The 17,213-nt window shown below is 39.2% G+C and overlaps 1 protein-coding gene across 1 annotated transcript in view; it reads left to right on the forward strand.

Annotated features, from left to right (window-relative positions):
* MAN1A2 (mannosidase alpha class 1A member 2) overlaps window positions 1–17,213 on the forward strand; it is a 136,159-nt gene that overhangs the window by 79,859 nt on the left and 39,087 nt on the right. The window contains exons 6-8 of the mRNA XM_063394265.1: window positions 8,668–8,762; window positions 10,166–10,289; window positions 10,703–10,796. Of these exons, the coding sequence (XP_063250335.1) occupies window positions 8,668–8,762; window positions 10,166–10,289; window positions 10,703–10,796 (313 nt within the window). The remainder of the gene's footprint in view (window positions 1–8,667; window positions 8,763–10,165; window positions 10,290–10,702; window positions 10,797–17,213) is intronic.

The raw sequence follows: 17,213 nt of genomic DNA on the forward strand, positions 1-17,213 counted from the left end.
GACAGTCCTGTGGGCTTTACTTAGCTTTTGGTTTCAGGAGTGCAGAGCACAGTTGCAGCTTTTACCTTGGAAGTTGTGATAATTGTGATACACTGCATTAGAAAATTATTACAAGCTGAATCTCTGAATCCTCAAGCAGAAAAACTAAGGAGAACCAAGCTTGTGTAGCCATGAAGTTTAGGTTAGGTGTTACGTCTCCTAATTCCCTGTGTCATCTGAAACTGGACAGCCTTCCTTGCCTTCCTACTGTTCTTTAAAATTATCAGCAGAGGTGTCTCAGGGAGGAATCCAGTGTGACTTTCTTGAATAAAAGTGTTTGTAGAAGTCTTGTTTGTGATTTTACTGGTTAAAGAAAATGTCAACCTTGCCTACATATTTTCAAAACTAACTACATCTTTCCACAAAGAAAGAACATTCCATGAAGCATTTATTGCCTTGTGAAATGAGAAAATCATCAAGTTATGCAATATTTATGGCTTAAGTACTATCTGCTTTATCCTGTTGCTCTTGAGAGACCAGAATTCTCATAGCACAGGAGTGCAGCAGCAGATGTAACCAGTCCTGCACTTCCATGAGGGTGAATTTGGCAGTGTTTTAAAATTTTGGAAACAGTTAGAATTTAGCAGTTTCTTTCTCTCTGCTTGTGTTAACTGCCTGCGTGTAATAGCTGAATGCCTTGCAGAGGGGTAGTAGCTTTGCAGCCAAAGGTTTAAGTGAGTATGGTTGCACAAGATAAGCATGATAGCATGGCCCCTAGATCACTCCTACCTTCCAAAGGGCAAGCAGGAGGGTCCAGGGAACTACAGCCTGGCCAGTGTTTCTACCCCTGGAAAGATGATGGAGCAACTAATTTAGAAAACTGTTCCCCAGCCCATGAACAAGGTCATTGGGGAACTCATGTTCAATCAACCCTGGAGACTTACAATGATTTGACTGTATTTCATAAGATCCTCATAAAGAAGCTGGTGAAATATGGACTGGATGAGCAGATGTGAGGTGCATTGGAAACTGTCTTAGCAGACAGGTTCAGAGGGTGATAATCTGCCATGCAAAATATAGTTTGAGGACAGTAACTAGTGGTGTACCCCAGCTCCAATCCTGTTCAATGTTTTCATGAATGATTTGGGTAATGAGGCAGGTGGCACTCTCAGCAAATTTGCTGATGACACCAAACCAGGAAGAGCAACTGGTACACAGAGGAACCTTAGTAGGATGGAGAAATGAGCTTGACAGGAACATCATTCAGTTCAGTGAGGGCAAGGGCAAAGTCCTGCACCTGGGGAGGGTCAAAACCCATGCACCCATTGTATGTGAGGACCACCAGCTGTGCAGAAAAGTGGTGAATGCCAAGTTGACCATGTGCAGCAATGTGCCCTTGCAGTACAGAAAGTGAATGGTATCCTGGCATGCATTAGGAAATTTGCCAGCAGGTCAAGGGAAGTGATTCTTACCCTTTGCTGTGTCCAGTTCTAGGCTCCATAGTTCAAGAGACATGAACATACTGGAAAGAGTCCAGCAAAGGACTGACAAAGACAGTTAAGGGACTGGATTATCTCTCATTTGAGAGAATGCTGAAAGAGCTGGAATTCTTCAGCCTGGAGAAAAAAATGCTCAGGAGAGACCCCATTATTGTGTGCAAATATCTGAAAGGAAGAAGTAAAGAAAGTAGAGCAAATAGTCATCATAGCCATTTTAAGGTGTCACCATAGTCCAAATTCAAATTAATTCTTGATTTTTTAATTCTGATCTTAGACTGCTGGGATGGGTTTAGATTTTTCATTTCCATATTGATTTTTTTTCTGTCAGAAAGTAATACAAATTCATAGAGCATTCCCTTTGCAGAATAAGTCTTGTCTTGTTTGAAGAGTTTCAGTCTTTTGGAAATGCTAAGTGTTGTTCATCAAATACTTTGGTAATCATTGCAGCTCACCAAGAACAGCAATAGTACCACAGCTATGGCATTGTCTTTACAGTATCTGCAAATTTTCCCTCCTTGAACATCTGCTACAGCTCAAGAAACCTACAGTGCTGATGAGGTGCTGTTGAATTTATGTATTTCTACATCATTTCACCTCTATAGGTAGTATAGTTTGTAACTGCCTTGCTAAATCTCACATGAACTCGATTTGCATTCTCCAGGACCAATTCTAGATGTGGCATATCTCTTCAATCATCACTAACAAGCATCTATGAAATATACCTCAAGTGTTCTCCCACTCTCATTTCATACTATGATAGCTGAAATGTTACCAGAATCTTATTGCATCTTCCTCATCTCACAAGATGACTTTGTAATTACATCCATGAAAATTACTAGAAACAGGTGTTTAAAGAGGAATCTGTTTCTTCATTTTTTGGTAGCACGATGGCCTGCACTTGCAGGGGAGAATGCCCTAAGTGTAAAACCCGGGAGCCCCCAAACTTTACTAGGGGAAGGTGTGTTGGAAGTTAAGAGCTATTCATCTAGGAACTTAGAGCTCTTCATCTGGCATGCAGGCATCTTTTTCCTATGCCATAAGAGTCATGTATGAACAATTATCAAACCTGCAATGCTTACGAAGGTACTTCTGGTTTTCCTTTTTTTTTTTTTTTTTTTTTTTTTTTTGTTTTGTTTTGTTTTGTTTAATAATGCTGCTTGATTTTCACCATGAGTCTTTATCTCTACACATGCAGAGAATCCTCTCTAAGAAGCTGGCCTTTAAATGAATGTTTAGCCACCAAAAGGCAGTGAGGAGCTGACTGCTGCAGATTGAACTCTGAAGGTAGAAAGATAACTATTCCTAACTGGGCCAACGAATACCACATAGTTTCGTCAAGGGTCTGAGTCTAGTATTGCTGTCAAGGACTCTGGTTTTTAAATCTACATTTAGTAATTAGATAGGTCTCCCCCATCATCTTCATGCTTAGTGTTCAAAAAATGTGTTCAGGATTTGATACCGATAGTAGTATTGATGGCGAGCCAAGTACTGCATTTCTGTGGACTTGTGCAGTATGTCTGTTTTGTCTGATGTTTTTTTTCAATGATCCAGGGCTATCAGGCCTACAGATCCAGCCACGTTGCATGGCCATAGATTCTCACTATTTAATAATCATCAGATTAGAGAGAAGTCTGGCATTTATTACTTTTTAATAAGAATGATTCAAAGGCTGCTCTATGCACATAAATGAAAGAGATTCCTTATATGTGGAAAACATCTATCTAACATCTATCATCACTCAGAGTTAGGAACAGAGGCCATTTCGTGCTGTTTGCCATTCACAGTGCTGGAAGGGAACACCTAACAGCAGTATTAACATAATACAGTCTTTTGAGATCTGCAGCCATGCGTCTAGGCAGTCACTGGATACATCAATAGGGCTTCTGAAGAATTGTTGGAATTTTTAAGGCCTTTTCTGCTGAGTGTTTTAAAGGCCTTGCTTGGATTAATAGGCTCAGGAGCAAGCTTTCATATTGTGGGGTTGGTGGCAGGTTTGATATGTTAAGCATCAATTTAATGGATGAAAATCATTCAGCCCTCACAGCTGGTCTGCTGTACATGCTAGTTTGTAAATACTGATTGCTGTTTTCATCCTAATGAGGGATCCACTTATCCGATTTGGGGTTTAGATTTTGCTTTTTCTGCCAATTTTCACTTTCTTCTAGCTGTAAACAGCTTGATTTGTTTTTGAAAGGGGGAAAAATTCTTCCATTGCTTTATAGTATTTGCAGAAAGAAGCATTAGCCTAGTAAAGGCCATGTAAATTGATGGCTTTAGTGTGTTAGGTTTTGCCATGTAAAATGGAAACACTTTTCCAAGTCTACGGTGGCTTCCAAAACTTTTCTGAAGAATGTCCATATTTTTAGCATGGACAGAATAGCTACCTTGGGATTAATACCCATTTAGAACAGTATTTCTGCATCTTCAAAGCAGGATGTCGTGCTACTGCTGTTATGGTCTCTCTAAGAAGATTCTGATCAGTTCTACACTTGTAGCTCTGTGCTAGCAAAGGCGCTTGGGGATAGATGATCTCCATTATTCATGAAAGGTGCTGTGTGTGTCTACAGAGTAGATATCATACCTGAGAGGCAAAACATTTTCCTCTTACTGTACAGAATGTGCACAAGCCATTTCATACTTGGCAGCTGTGGTAATCTGACCCCGGCTGGATGTGAGGTGCCTACCAAAACTGCTCTGCAACTCCCCTCCTCATTGAGGAGAGACAAAAAAAAAAAAAACAAACCAAAAGCAAAACAGTGAAAGACTCATGGGTTAAGGTAAGGACAGGGAAAGATCACTGAAGATCACTTGCCAAGTACTGTCATGGCAAAACAGACTTGACTAAGGGTAAGTAACTGATAATGAGAAATAAGAATTAAATCTTATAACACCTTCCCTCCACCCCTTCCTTCTTCACAGGCTCAATTACACTAATTGTTTTTTCTGCCTCTTCCCCCACAGCAGCAGAGGGGGTCAGGGAATGGGGGTTGCATCCTGTGTTATCTCTGCCCCTTCCTCCTCCTCAGGGAGAGGACTCCTCACCCTCTCCTCTGCTCCAACATGGGGTCTCTCCCACAGGGGAGAGCCCTCCATGAACTTCTCCAACACAAGCTCTTCCCACAAGCCAAAGTTTTTCACAAACTGCTCCAGTGGGTATCCCCCATGGGATTGTCCCACCAGCAAACCTGCTCCAGCGTGGGCTCCTCTCTCCACAGGGCCACAGGTCTGCCAGGACCCTGCTCCAGTGTGGGCTTCCTGCAGGGTCACAGCCTCCTTTGGGGATCTACCTGCTCTGACTTGGGGTTCCTCCCTGGGCTGTGGGTGGATCTCTGCTCTCCCATGGATCTCCATGGGCTGCAGGGAAATCTCTTCTCTGATGCCTGGAACACCTCCTTTCCCTCCTGCACTGACCTTGGTGCCTGCAGGGTTGATTTTATGATGTATTCTCACTCTTCTGGCTGCAGCTGCTGTCCTGTGGTTGTTTTTTTACCCTATTCTTAATTGTGTTATCCCCAAGGCTCTACCACCATCACTGATGGGCTCAGCCTTGACCCATGGTCAGTCTGTCTTAGAGCCAGCTGACATTGGCTCAGACAGATATGGGCAAGCTTCTGGCAGCTTCTCACAGAAGCCATCCTTGTGGCCCCCCTACTACCAAAACCTTGCTGTGCAAAAAAAAAAAAAATGGAGCAACGTGGCTGGAAGAATGGTAAGGCAGCTGAGTAATTTTCAGTTATTCTTCTATTCCTTGGCAAAGTTAAATCACCTAAGTCTTTGTATGTTGTACAGAGCATTTTTAAGAGCTGTAGTGATGACTTTGCAGCAATCACAGTCATGCTGCATTAGTAGTTATTCTTATCACCAAGTTTTTCCTAATAGCTAACTTATTTTTCCTTAGTCCATTTTGGTGTTATTTTCTATTCTCTATGTCCACGGAAAAAAATTATTTCCTTCTACCTGTGTTAGCCTTTTATATACTGAAAAGTCATTATCTTGTCCTCTCTGGAACATCTTTTGTCTAGACTAAATAACCCCAATTCTTCTACTGTTTCCTAATGAGCTCTATTTTTAAGGCAGCCATTCATTTTTTGTTCTTTTCTGTTCTTCTTGCCTATGTATTTTTTGAAATGCATTGCCTGTCAACAGGGAACTGCCAGGGCTGAAATAGAATCTATGAGTTCAACCCATTTACAAAAAAAATTAAAGTAAAAATATTACATGATAAGTAACTGCATTGTCTGATACTAGCACATTATAAACTAGAGCCTGAGGCTTTTACTGTTGTTCCTATGGTAAGTTTGAAACTTGCTAAAGAAGGCACTTGAATGAGCTCAGCAGAACTCTCTGGACGCATCTGCAGTTTCCCATAAATGGCACCTCACTCACCACTGCTTGCTGCATTTCTTTTCCCTCCCTCTCTCCAAAAATTCTCTTGTGGTTGCTTGGCTCTGATAAAATCCTATGCAGCTGTCTCCCAGTTCTTACTGCAGCCTTCATAGGTAAACCCTTTGCCAAGCACTCAGTGGTTTTTTTATGCAGAAGTAGCAGCGAGATCTGACTGAGATGGCAGTAATAAAAAGTAAAGGCAAGCCTTCAACCAAATTTTTGTTTCTGTATATTCAGTTTTGGGTGAGAGGCATACAGAGAGGGAATGTTGTACCCTTCTGATGCTAGATCAGTGGAGCTCAAGTGTCCTCAGCCCGATGGAGGTGACAGGAAAATGCCTTTAATCACAGCCAGTTTGGGCAGGTACTGCTAACAGTATGGTTGTCTGAATTAGCAGTTCCTGCTGGTGCTCTGATGCTGAAATGGCTCAGTGATTGCCTTGCTTTTACTGTCTTGTCCAGATTCGTGCACACTTAGATCAGCTCAACCTTTACTTCGTACACTCTAGCTAAAAACTCCTTCCTCAGATACCATACATTTCAAACTGATTAAAAGCTGGATAGCAATGTAAATAGTTAGCCATTAAGAATATTCTTGAGCAAGGATGTTTCTAAGGATGTTCTTCCACTGAATATTTTTACCCTAATGTTTCAGTATCTTTTATTAATGAACAATATGATAGTGCATAGCACTTTCAGAGGGTGCAAGATACGAAAGCTGAAGATAAACAAATTCATGTTACAAATGTCTTTTCAAACTATTTACTAGTTCATTGGAAGTCATCATTCTGTTCTTAATTAGGTGATGAACTTGCCTGTGCTGTTGAGGGAGTCCCTCCACATGACTCCCAGTAGATAGTTCTGTCTAGTCTTGACCCATCTACTACTTAAAATTCTAAAAGTTGAACATGAATTTTTGACGCTTATTTATAGATGCAAATGAGATAGTTCTTATGCAACTGAGCCAAGATTGAGGTTTTAGTTCACTTAAGGATTTCTTTTTTCCCAATTACCATAGATTCCACCTGTATTATACCTCTTCCTTATAGTATGCCTTCCTATTCTGAATTGGTCCTTTATTCAAGGTCAGAGTGTTATAGGAATTTTACTGCTGAATTTCTGCATGTTTTCTCAAAGACTGTCTCTTGTCAGTTTCTGTGCTAAAAATCATTCAAGCCGTATTGCCTCTGTTGCTTCACAGTTCTATCAAATCATATTCTCAGGTATATCCTTTTTCAGTTAGACATATCCCATCTTACAATTCTTATGGAGAACCTCTCTGAAAGTTCTTCATCTTGGCTCATTGCTTTCAGATTCACCTCCATCTTGCTGTACTACACTGCATCAAATACAATTAGATGTCATCTTTAATATTTTCTTCTGGTTTATTTCATGTCTCACTAGTCATCTCCTCAAACATTTAAGATATTGATTTTTTCCCACCTTCATATGAAAAATAGGATATTCTTGATTGCTTGTTTTTCAGCTTGTTCCTCTAGTGAGCTTCTCTTCAGTTTCTTCCCACAGACTTTACAAATTGACTGCTGCAGTCATTCTTAAAGATTTTATTCATTTTGATTACAGATTATTGGTCAGGTAGTTGACAATAGAATTGTAGAATTTCTCAAGTTAGAAGGACCTTTTTAGGATTGGGGAATCCAAACCTCTGCTTCTCTCAGGACTAGCTAAAACTGAACCATATGACTAAGAGTATCATCCACGCATTGCTTGAGCTCTGACAGGCTTGGTGCTGTGACCAGTCTCGTAGTGAAGAACATTTTCCCTATCTGAAATTGCCATTATGTATCTTCATGAGATTTCTTTGTGTCCTATTGCTGGTCAGCAAACAGATGGTGTTTCTGTACTACGTCTGTGTTGCATAAGTTATTCTGGGGTCTGGTAGCTCTTCTTGTAACTGGTTTGTATGGTACATCAAACTGGTAAATAAAGTTATCTCCAGATAAAGGAGATACTTGTCCAGAATTGTACTGAATACTGAGAGTGCATTAATTAACATGTATGCTAGCAACTAACTGGTAAAAGCAGAATCATACTGTGGGCATGTACCTAATATGCCTTTGGAGAACATGCTGCAGGTAGGCTTAGAGAAACTTTTTCCCACTTGCTTGTCTGTCTAATAAACATTCGGCTCTGAGTCAAGCTTTTACAGATTTATGTTCTAAAAGTAAATAGAAGTAACACTAGGAATGACTGAGATTTTGTCTTGTCAGTAATTTCTGTGAGGGATCAGACTAGAGAGGGAAGGTTAGCCTTGAATTATTTTTCATATGCATTATCGATGAAGGAAAAACTAGAGGAAACTGCAGATCTGGTTTTGCATAGACAATGTTCATAAAAGAATAGGAACTCTGCGTTAATATCATTAAAAAGAGACTGGAAGTTTGTAAAAGTTAAAATACTTGGGTAGGAGAGTTGTGTCTTGGTTTTTAACTGAAAAATACAAGGTATGATTTAAAGACTGTTTTTAAAAGCACTTGAAACTCCTAATACCGGTGGAGGGACGTGGGAGGAGACCTGATATTCTTCTTTAATGGGAATCTAAGAGCTGTTGCTGGAGAGCTTGGAAGGAAAGAAATCCAAATGACAAGTTTGCTTTTCATGTTCAAATCAAATCGAAAGTTATAAAGTGAACAAGTGGTAAAAAATTACAAGTTAATATGTTTTTTACAATGTAAAGCTTTTTTGATACAAAGAGGTAGGTGGGGCAAGGAAATTTCAGTCTTTACAGTTCTTGGAGATAAATCAGACTTTGTAACTATTTGCAATTGATCCTACTATCTTAGGTTTTCAAGATCAAAGCAGTGCAACTGGCAGGAAAACTTCTTCCAGCCTTCAACACACCTACGGGTATACCATGGGCAATGGTGAATCTGAAAAGGTAATGAGTTTTCTTTTGTGAAGTGTGTTCATCCCCTTACCTCCAACTTAAAATTAATAATGGCATACATCGTTTTTTCGTAGTAGTGGAACTGTAGAAGATGCAGACAAATTGTCATTCCTGGCGTGTTAGAATAATTTTGATGGAGTTCAGCATATTCTTAACTCATTATCTGCAATAAATTTTGATCCTGTTTTTTTTTTATTATTCTGCAATAAGCATTCAATTTGCCATTGGACCACACTGAGTATATTCTGTGTGTTGCTCTAGAGCTTAATAATCGTTGCTTTAGTCATTACAAAATCTGTTAAAAACCAAAATTGTTTGCCAGGACATGGCTGAACTTACTGGGTTTTCTGTAGTGTGTGAGCTGTATGTTACCTTTAGAAGATTCCCAGCACTTGAGAAGATGATGAGACTCTGAAGTTGTTATTTCATTTTACATTTTAGTTTGGGTATAAAGTCTGGCATGCTGAAGTCAACTGTGGTGTATGCAGATGGAGAGGCTCCTTCAGATGATTATTCAGATCAGACTGAACTTAGATGGTCTGCATTGCCTCATGGAAGAGAACTGCCTTGCCTATTTTATGTTGTATTGCTTGCTTAGTGCTAGGATTTTGAGAGAGCATTTTTGATGCCTTGAGTCACTCTTTACATTTTCACTACATCCTTAAATAGTAGCTGAATTGGGATGTATGTCTAGATTGTGTGTATATTTACTCATAACTGAAATCTTTTATGAGAGGAAGTAGAAGTAATCTTCAGAGATACATAGTTAACTACAGAAATTAAATGACTCAGTCCTGAAAGGTGATGAAAAATCCCACATTAGATTAAACCAGAGGTAAGTTAGGAGTTAGGACTTAGCAAGATGGTATCACTTAGAGTGCAAAAGGTAGGAGGTATGTGACGCTTTCTGCTGATTCTTTAGGTGAGCCTGAGGAGCTCATGTATTGTGCCAACAGTTAACATCCTGAATTCCTATGTAGACACAAGATAGGGAAGCACATCCCAGACAAGTAAAGGAGACACAGCAGATCAGCAGGACAAGACAGCAAATGTTGCCACCTTCAAAAGTTGTCTTGATTCTTGTTCTTAGGAACATGCAGTGAATAAAGAACAACTGCAACTGAGCCCAGTGTTGTCATCACATTTGTGTGACATCATGGTATTGTATTATTTAATCATAGGACTTTTTGTTGATGAGGTTATGGTATCTTTATCCCATAAAGACCCAACCAGTGAACCAACTGATCAATCAAATCACAATGCCTGTAATCGTAAGTGTGGGTTAAGATGTTGTTGTTACTTGTTTATTTGGCTGTGGTAGTTGTGCTGGGCACAGTAACTCTGAATTTTCTGTTGTTTTCTCCCTTTCTTTATGCATATTTGTTGGAATTTAGTGGTGTTGGTCGAAACTGGGGCTGGGCTTCTGCTGGCAGCAGCATCCTTGCTGAGTTTGGTACTCTGCACATGGAATTTGTCCACCTCAGCTATTTGACAGGGGACCCTGTATATTACAACAAGGTGAGTCTCAAAAATCAATATTTTTATCATACTTCTTGTCATAAATTGCATTAAAGGGGAAGTACTTTCTATATTGAATTCTACTTCCATTCTTGGTAGCAGGTAAATATTTTCATGCCTGTATTTCTGTTACCAAATAGATGTCTTTTTCAAGTAGAAATATATGACAACACAGGTTTTCTTATTTGTTTCAGAATACATTTAAAAATCATGATTTTTAAGCATGTTCATGTGAGCAGTCCTTTAAAACCAAAAATGTACAAGTCTGAAGAAAACCCTCAAAAGAGCTTGTGGTTCAGATTAATAAAATTTGCTACTAAAAATGAAAGAAAAATAAAAAAGATTAGATTTAACTATATGCAGAGGGCAGACTAACGTTGTTAGCGGTGAACCTGATTCTTGATTTAATTTAGGTCATGCACATTCGGAAGTTACTTCAAAAAATGGATCGTCCTAATGGACTTTATCCAAATTATTTGAATCCAAGAACAGGCCGGTGGGGTCAGCGTAAGTATTCTTATTTTATTAATTCCTAATTAGAAGTCTACTTCTTACTTTGTTGCTGAGTTGGAGATCAGAAAGTTTATTCTGTAGGGCACAAACAGCATTGCTTGAAAACATAAACCACAGAAGGATTGCTTGAACTTGAGATCTCCTGAAATGAATCTTTGCCTATTGCTATCTGAAGTCACAGAGCTCACTTTTTAGGGTACTTTCTGAAAACAGCTTCTACTTAATCTGATGCCTATCATTATGTTTATCAGTCAATAAAATCTTCAGTACTAAAGAATAAGGCTGAAAGTATTTCCTCATTTTGATTCTGTTCCTGGTTTTGTTCTGCAAACCATCTGGTAAGTAGATTATTGTAAGGTGACGTGCATTAATGCGTGTTTGTGGTGGTTAAATTGTGTTAGGCACTGACATCTACAAACATAATTCATCTACTTAGTGGCATGTGAAATGGCATGATGAACCTCCTCATAGATACAAAAAAAAAGCTTTGGAATGGAAAGAAAAAGCAGGTATTGTTGCTGACAATGTAAGAGGAGAGATAAAACATCAAGAGAGAGACGCAAACATGATTCTCTTCTTGAAGTAGTTCTTTCAAAAAACGTTGAGTGGTTTTGTGCTTTGATAGTGGCGGTGATAAAAGAGATTTTTTTTCTTCAAGGTTTCTATTTCTTTTATAAATGCAGGTCTATTTAGGAAAAACAAGCAAGATGGTCTATTTCTGTCCTGTTTGACATCAATGATAGGTTTTGGGGATTTCAGTGGTTGGCTGTAAATATCCAACAGAACATGTTCTGGCTTGCAAACTGAGAATCTGCTTCTGACTTTGAATCTGGTATGTGAGGGAGATGAATACAGCTGTCAGTACAGTCACTGTGAAATACTTGTCTAATCCCGTCTTTAAAGCCAAAATTCTCTCCAAAGATCTTATATCTTTGAGTGAATCATGGCACCATCTGAGATGGGCAAATGGATTGATGGGACAAATTCTTCTGATAAGTTTAACAACACATTCAGAAATAAGAAAATACACAAATACAAATACTCAGGCATTATTTATTCAAAAGACAATTTTATATTGTTGCTTTGAAACAATTTTTTGTATTTTTTTTTTATTCCTAACCCTCTGCTTGTGCTGGTTTTATCAAAAATCTAGTGTGACGTATCCACAGGATTCTTCAGAGGCTGTTTCATAGAATCCTGAAATGGTTTGGGTTGGAAGGGGCAGTGGAGATGATCTAGTTCCAACCCTCCTGCTGTGGGCAGGGGCACCTTCCACTGGATCAGGTTGCTCAAAGCCTCCAACCTGGCCTTGAACACTTCTAGGGACTGGGCATACTCAGCCTCTCTGGGCAACCTGTGCCAGTGCCTCACTCACCCATACAGTAAAGAATTTCTTTCTAATATCTAATTTAAACCTACTCTCTTTCAGTTTGAGTCCATCTCCCCTTGTCCTGTCATGACATGCCCTTGTAAAAAGTCCCTCTCCAGCTTTCTTGTAATAACAATGCACAGAATTAATATCTCTTGGGAATAAAATACTCCTCATCACCAAAAATAAACATACAGTGAGAAGTTTAACTTCACAGAAGTTTGGTGGAGCTCAAACACGCTATTAAATGGATTTTGCAAGATACATTTGGAACTCAAGTTTAGGATTACAAACAGGGACTTAGTTTCTGAGGATAAAAAGAAATACAAATTTATAGAGCCTTTAATTTTTCTATGCTGATCGTGAGTCATAAAATTATTTCCTGGAATTTGGTGGTTGGGGTTTGGGGTGGTTTTTTTGAGCAGATAAGGTTCTAAATGCACATTCAGATGTTCTGGTAATATTTCTAGGATTTTCTCAATGCAGTGTCGTGGTTTAGGATGGTAGTCTCCAATTTTGTAGTTCTGCTAAAACCACACCTGCTGCTCACTCACCCTCTGCCTGCCTCCTGTTAGAAGCACAAAAAGCAAAGATCACGGGTTGAGTAAGAGCAAAACTGGAAACAACAGTGAGATATGAAAAGAAACAGTAACTGTGACAATAACAAAAGGTATAAGACAAAGAAAGGATTTACATAGAAGACCTGTTCTTTCCAACCATTTTCCTTTCCCTGACCAGAAAGGATGTCCTTCTCCTGAGAGGAGTCATTTTCCCTCCCTCTGGCAATGACCTGAGATGGTGTTGAATAACATTAGGGTCTGGCCATGCTTGCTCCCAGCTACTGTAAAAAATTAATGCTGTCCTGGCTGAAAGTAGGACAAACAGCGTTTGTAAACCTAATACTGATTTTTTGGGGACTAGATAGCAAGAATCCATAATTCTGCATTTCCTTTTGCAAACCTGCATGGAATGATGAGAAAATGTCTTGGTTGTATCCCTGGTAGACCACTCCTCAGTGGATCTACTTGCAAAAATTTAAGAAGTTACAGTAAAGGAGCACGGGGTCTGAAACACTGGACAGATGAGATGGAGTTGCTGAGGCTTAGGCAGGAATTTCTTTCTCCCTAGCAGATGTTTTGTCCTGCTATGCATAAGTGAGTCAAGTAAGGATGATGCCTTCACACACCACGTTCCAATTCACTAGAGGACTCATGTCTAAGTCCCCTACACTGTTACTGGCTTGAGTCCCATGGTTGGTATTAGGGCAGGCAAGGCTTTTATGTTCCCCTCTGAAGGTAATTTCAAAGAGTATTTTATTTGGCTTGTTACATACCTTTGTACTGGAAAGACTGAGACAATGGAAAGAGTATCAAAGCATAACTGTTCTTTTTCCAGCTTCTGGGAAAGCTGCCCTTTTCATCTTTGCTGTGACCTTTAGTTTGATGCATCTTATCTTGTACAAAGTACTTCCTGCAGATAGTTTTTGAGAATTATTTCAGAACACTTTATTTGCCTAGACACAAGTAACTCTTCATTCTGACCTTTCTAGTGTTGCTCTCCTTGCTTTTTTTTCCTTTCTTTCTTCCTTCCAAAAATTTTTTCTCTGCTCACACTTTTTTGGTTCAATTCGAATTAGTTTTTTTGTTAATCTGTGCAGTATTCCAACTAAGTCACAAGGGGTGTGAAACAGATAAAATAAATCTGCAGAAATACATTCCTAAATCCACTGCTGAGGAACTATGAGATATAGCTGCAATATAGCTCCTTTCTAATGGTGGGTTTATTTTCTATTTCTGTACCTTTATTCTAGTGGTGAGTACCTTTATTTGAAGTAATAAAAACATCAATGGTGATGTGAACTTAGCAGTCAGACCAGTTAATGCTATTACTACCAGTTGATTCTTAGTATCAGACAAAATATATAGTGGAATAATTAATTTAGATCAAGTTTTCTAAGCAGTTATATTTTGTCTTTGCCTTTTAATTTATTTTTTAAAGAAAAAAATTATACTATTTGAATAGAAGAAAAATTCTAGCCTTCTAGAAATATTGCTGTTTTGTTTAATTTTGTTCCAACAAGCTGACAGATAAGCTGCAATATTTAAAGGAAATTCCTGCTGCAAGATTGTGGAAGAAAAGGGAAGCATCATTTTCTGTGGCTTTGTTGTGGCCCTATAGGGCTGTAAACTGGATCCATCTCTACTTGCAAAAATAACCTTGTGGAAAATTCTTGATACCCTTTGCCTTGATACTTGAGAGAGTATTTGGATACCTTCTCAGAGCTGTTTCTGCTAGGAGCCTACGCACACCCTGATTTTGGGGGTTTTAAACAAAAGTACATTGGCCCCCAAGTTCTCTTCAGATATCCAGGGTTCTTGAATGGTGATGAGCCAACTTTTGTAGAGCTCTTTTAGGCCTTTTGGGGATCAGGAGTTGTTAAGGGGTTTTTCTGTGCCTCAGAATGTTTCTGTCTTAGCCTCTGTAGATCTTAGGCCATGTTGCTGTGTCTTGTCTGGTTTGCTTTGTTTCAATGTGTGCTCAAAATGTGGTCTGTGCTCTTCCTGGGTTAGGAGAAGGGGAGTGTTGTATGTGATACGCTGCAACCTTGTTGACATCCTTCTGATGTGAGGGTGCAGGCTCCAGTGAGTCATTCCAGCTGGGGTTTGATTTATCAGAGTGCAGGCTTTTTGATCTCAGTATAAACAGCATGTTCTGCAGCTTCACTGCTGGGAAAGATGTGCTGGGGACACTGCCCTGAGATGTGCAGGCCATCTTTTTCACTTGTTCGTCTGCTGGAGCTTAGAAAGACATGCACTTCCATTCAAACCAGTCGGTGTTTCTGTTACAAATGCCTGAAAAGTTACTATCAGTGGAGTAACTTTACCAGTCAATTAGTAATAATGATTTCATTAAGAAAGATGTGACCGCTGCTTCCAGGTTCTTAACAAGTTCTAGAGATGAGTCAAATCATTATGTCAGGGTGGCATTAATCTGTAGCCATGTCTTTGAAGTGATTACAATTTAATTAACACAAATTTTCATTTGCATTTAATGCACTTGACATAGCCCTTGAAAAAAAGAGTTCTGGTAACAGATTACTTCTTTCTTTTTCTGCTTGCCTCAATGAAGCAGAAGCAGCCAGGGTTTGAAGCCATAGCAGGCAGGACTGAGCAAAGACTACTGCTTCATCCCATCATTTCTTTCCACTTGAATGCTATAAACTCCAATCCTGAAAACTACTGGGTGAATGGCTCACTGGTCATTGCTAAATCCCTGTCCTTTCCAATGCAAATGCTTTGTAATACAACTGGACACATAATGCTGTGTAGCAGCAAGGGGGTTCATTATATCCAGGAGGAGGAAAATGATGGCTAAATATTTGGCTTTAAGCTTATCATGTGCAGGTATTATTACAGCACAGGGGTCATGAGAGACAGCTTTTGAATGCGTTCAGCTCAGGATTTGTCAGCTCACTGGGGCATTTGCTAGAAGGCACAGCTGTAATGCCCACAGGAATGTTGACAGATTCCATTTTTACTTATGGGCTAAGGTGATGGTCCAGTAGGAACAAGTTATTTACAATACTTCTACTTTGGGGTTTCAGTTTCTATAAGACTGAAAGGAAAATCACTGGCAGGAAGGATTTTCTAACCTCTCACATTAACCTTCAGTTGACTTTGTTAGCTTCTCCTTTACACATGGTGAGTAGTTGGATTGATGTGAGCATCAGAACTTTGAATTTAGATTCTTTGCAAAAGCAGTAACAGTGCTTTCTAGAGAAGCCTCCTAAGCAGATATAACTTGAAAGTTGATTAAAAAGCAGGGATTTCAAAATTATGAACATTGATTTGTACTGAAGAAAAGTGATTTCTTAAAAAAATTAAAATATGTTGAAAAAATTTAATTTGCATTTGCAAACATGTTAGGTGCAAATACCAACTGGAAGAGCAGTAACAAAAGAAATGCCAAATCTGCGTGTTATTGCAAAGTCAGGGCATGCACGTCACGTTTGCACATTTCTGTAAATTGGACATTCTTTCTCTTTGCTTTCCAACACTGAAAATAAACTTCTTAATTTCTTCTGGATCCAGCATCTCCAACATATTTGATCCAACATCAAGTAATAATGCTATTGAAGGGGAACTCTAATTACTCTTAACTTCAAATCTCATTTCCTGCATCTGTGCTAACTGGAGTTACCTGGGTTGGTTACTAGGAGAGTTGTCAGTTTAGCTAAAGTTGGGGTTTAGGCCAAATGTGGCTTCCGTATGCAAGAAAACAAGCAGAAATGTCATTCGGTGTTAATCTTACAGGTTTATTACACCCTAGTGATATGTGGGCACATTAACAAGTCGCTGTGAAGTAAGCTAGCCTGTGAATTTACAGTGCATGAGCTGAACATTGCTATTAGGAATGTAGCAGCAGACACTGAATTTGGCACCACCAAATGCTGATGTGATGAACATTTCAGTTCTTTTCTCTGCTGCTTTAGTCATGTCTCCTTAGAGGAAACAAGCCCCGTACTCAGACTTGGAAGTAGTCCAAGTTAAAAGCCCAGTGAGGGACACTGTCACCATCTTTATAAGAACTCACTGAGTGTGATATTGATCACGTGTGAGAAGAGTATTAAATGCACTAAATTGAAAAGGTGTCTTCCATGTCAAAGTGATAGCTATCCTTTAAAGACAATAAGAAGATATCTACAGGTATTTAGCCTGTTACATTACCATAGCCCCTTCTGGTGATGTTCTCACTTTCTTGCAGCTTCCTGCACCTGTTACTACAGAGTAGGTAGAGGCACAACCCAGGTGGCTGAATGGGAGACGCTTACACCCTCTGTTTCCCAGTTGGTTGTGCTGTAGACTGGGCTTTAAATAAACTTTAAATATCTTTATGGATGTGCATATTGCCTTTTCTTCAGGTGGTCTTTAATTTTCAACAATAACTGCTTAAATCAAACCAAGCACTTTTAATTTTAAAATGTTACTTGGAGACAGCATCTGTGGATTTAATTTATTTGTGTTAGATTTACACTTCTTTTA

Source organism: Prinia subflava, chromosome 3 (genome assembly GCF_021018805.1).
Source record: "Prinia subflava isolate CZ2003 ecotype Zambia chromosome 3, Cam_Psub_1.2, whole genome shotgun sequence".
NCBI lineage: Eukaryota > Metazoa > Chordata > Aves > Passeriformes > Cisticolidae > Prinia > Prinia subflava.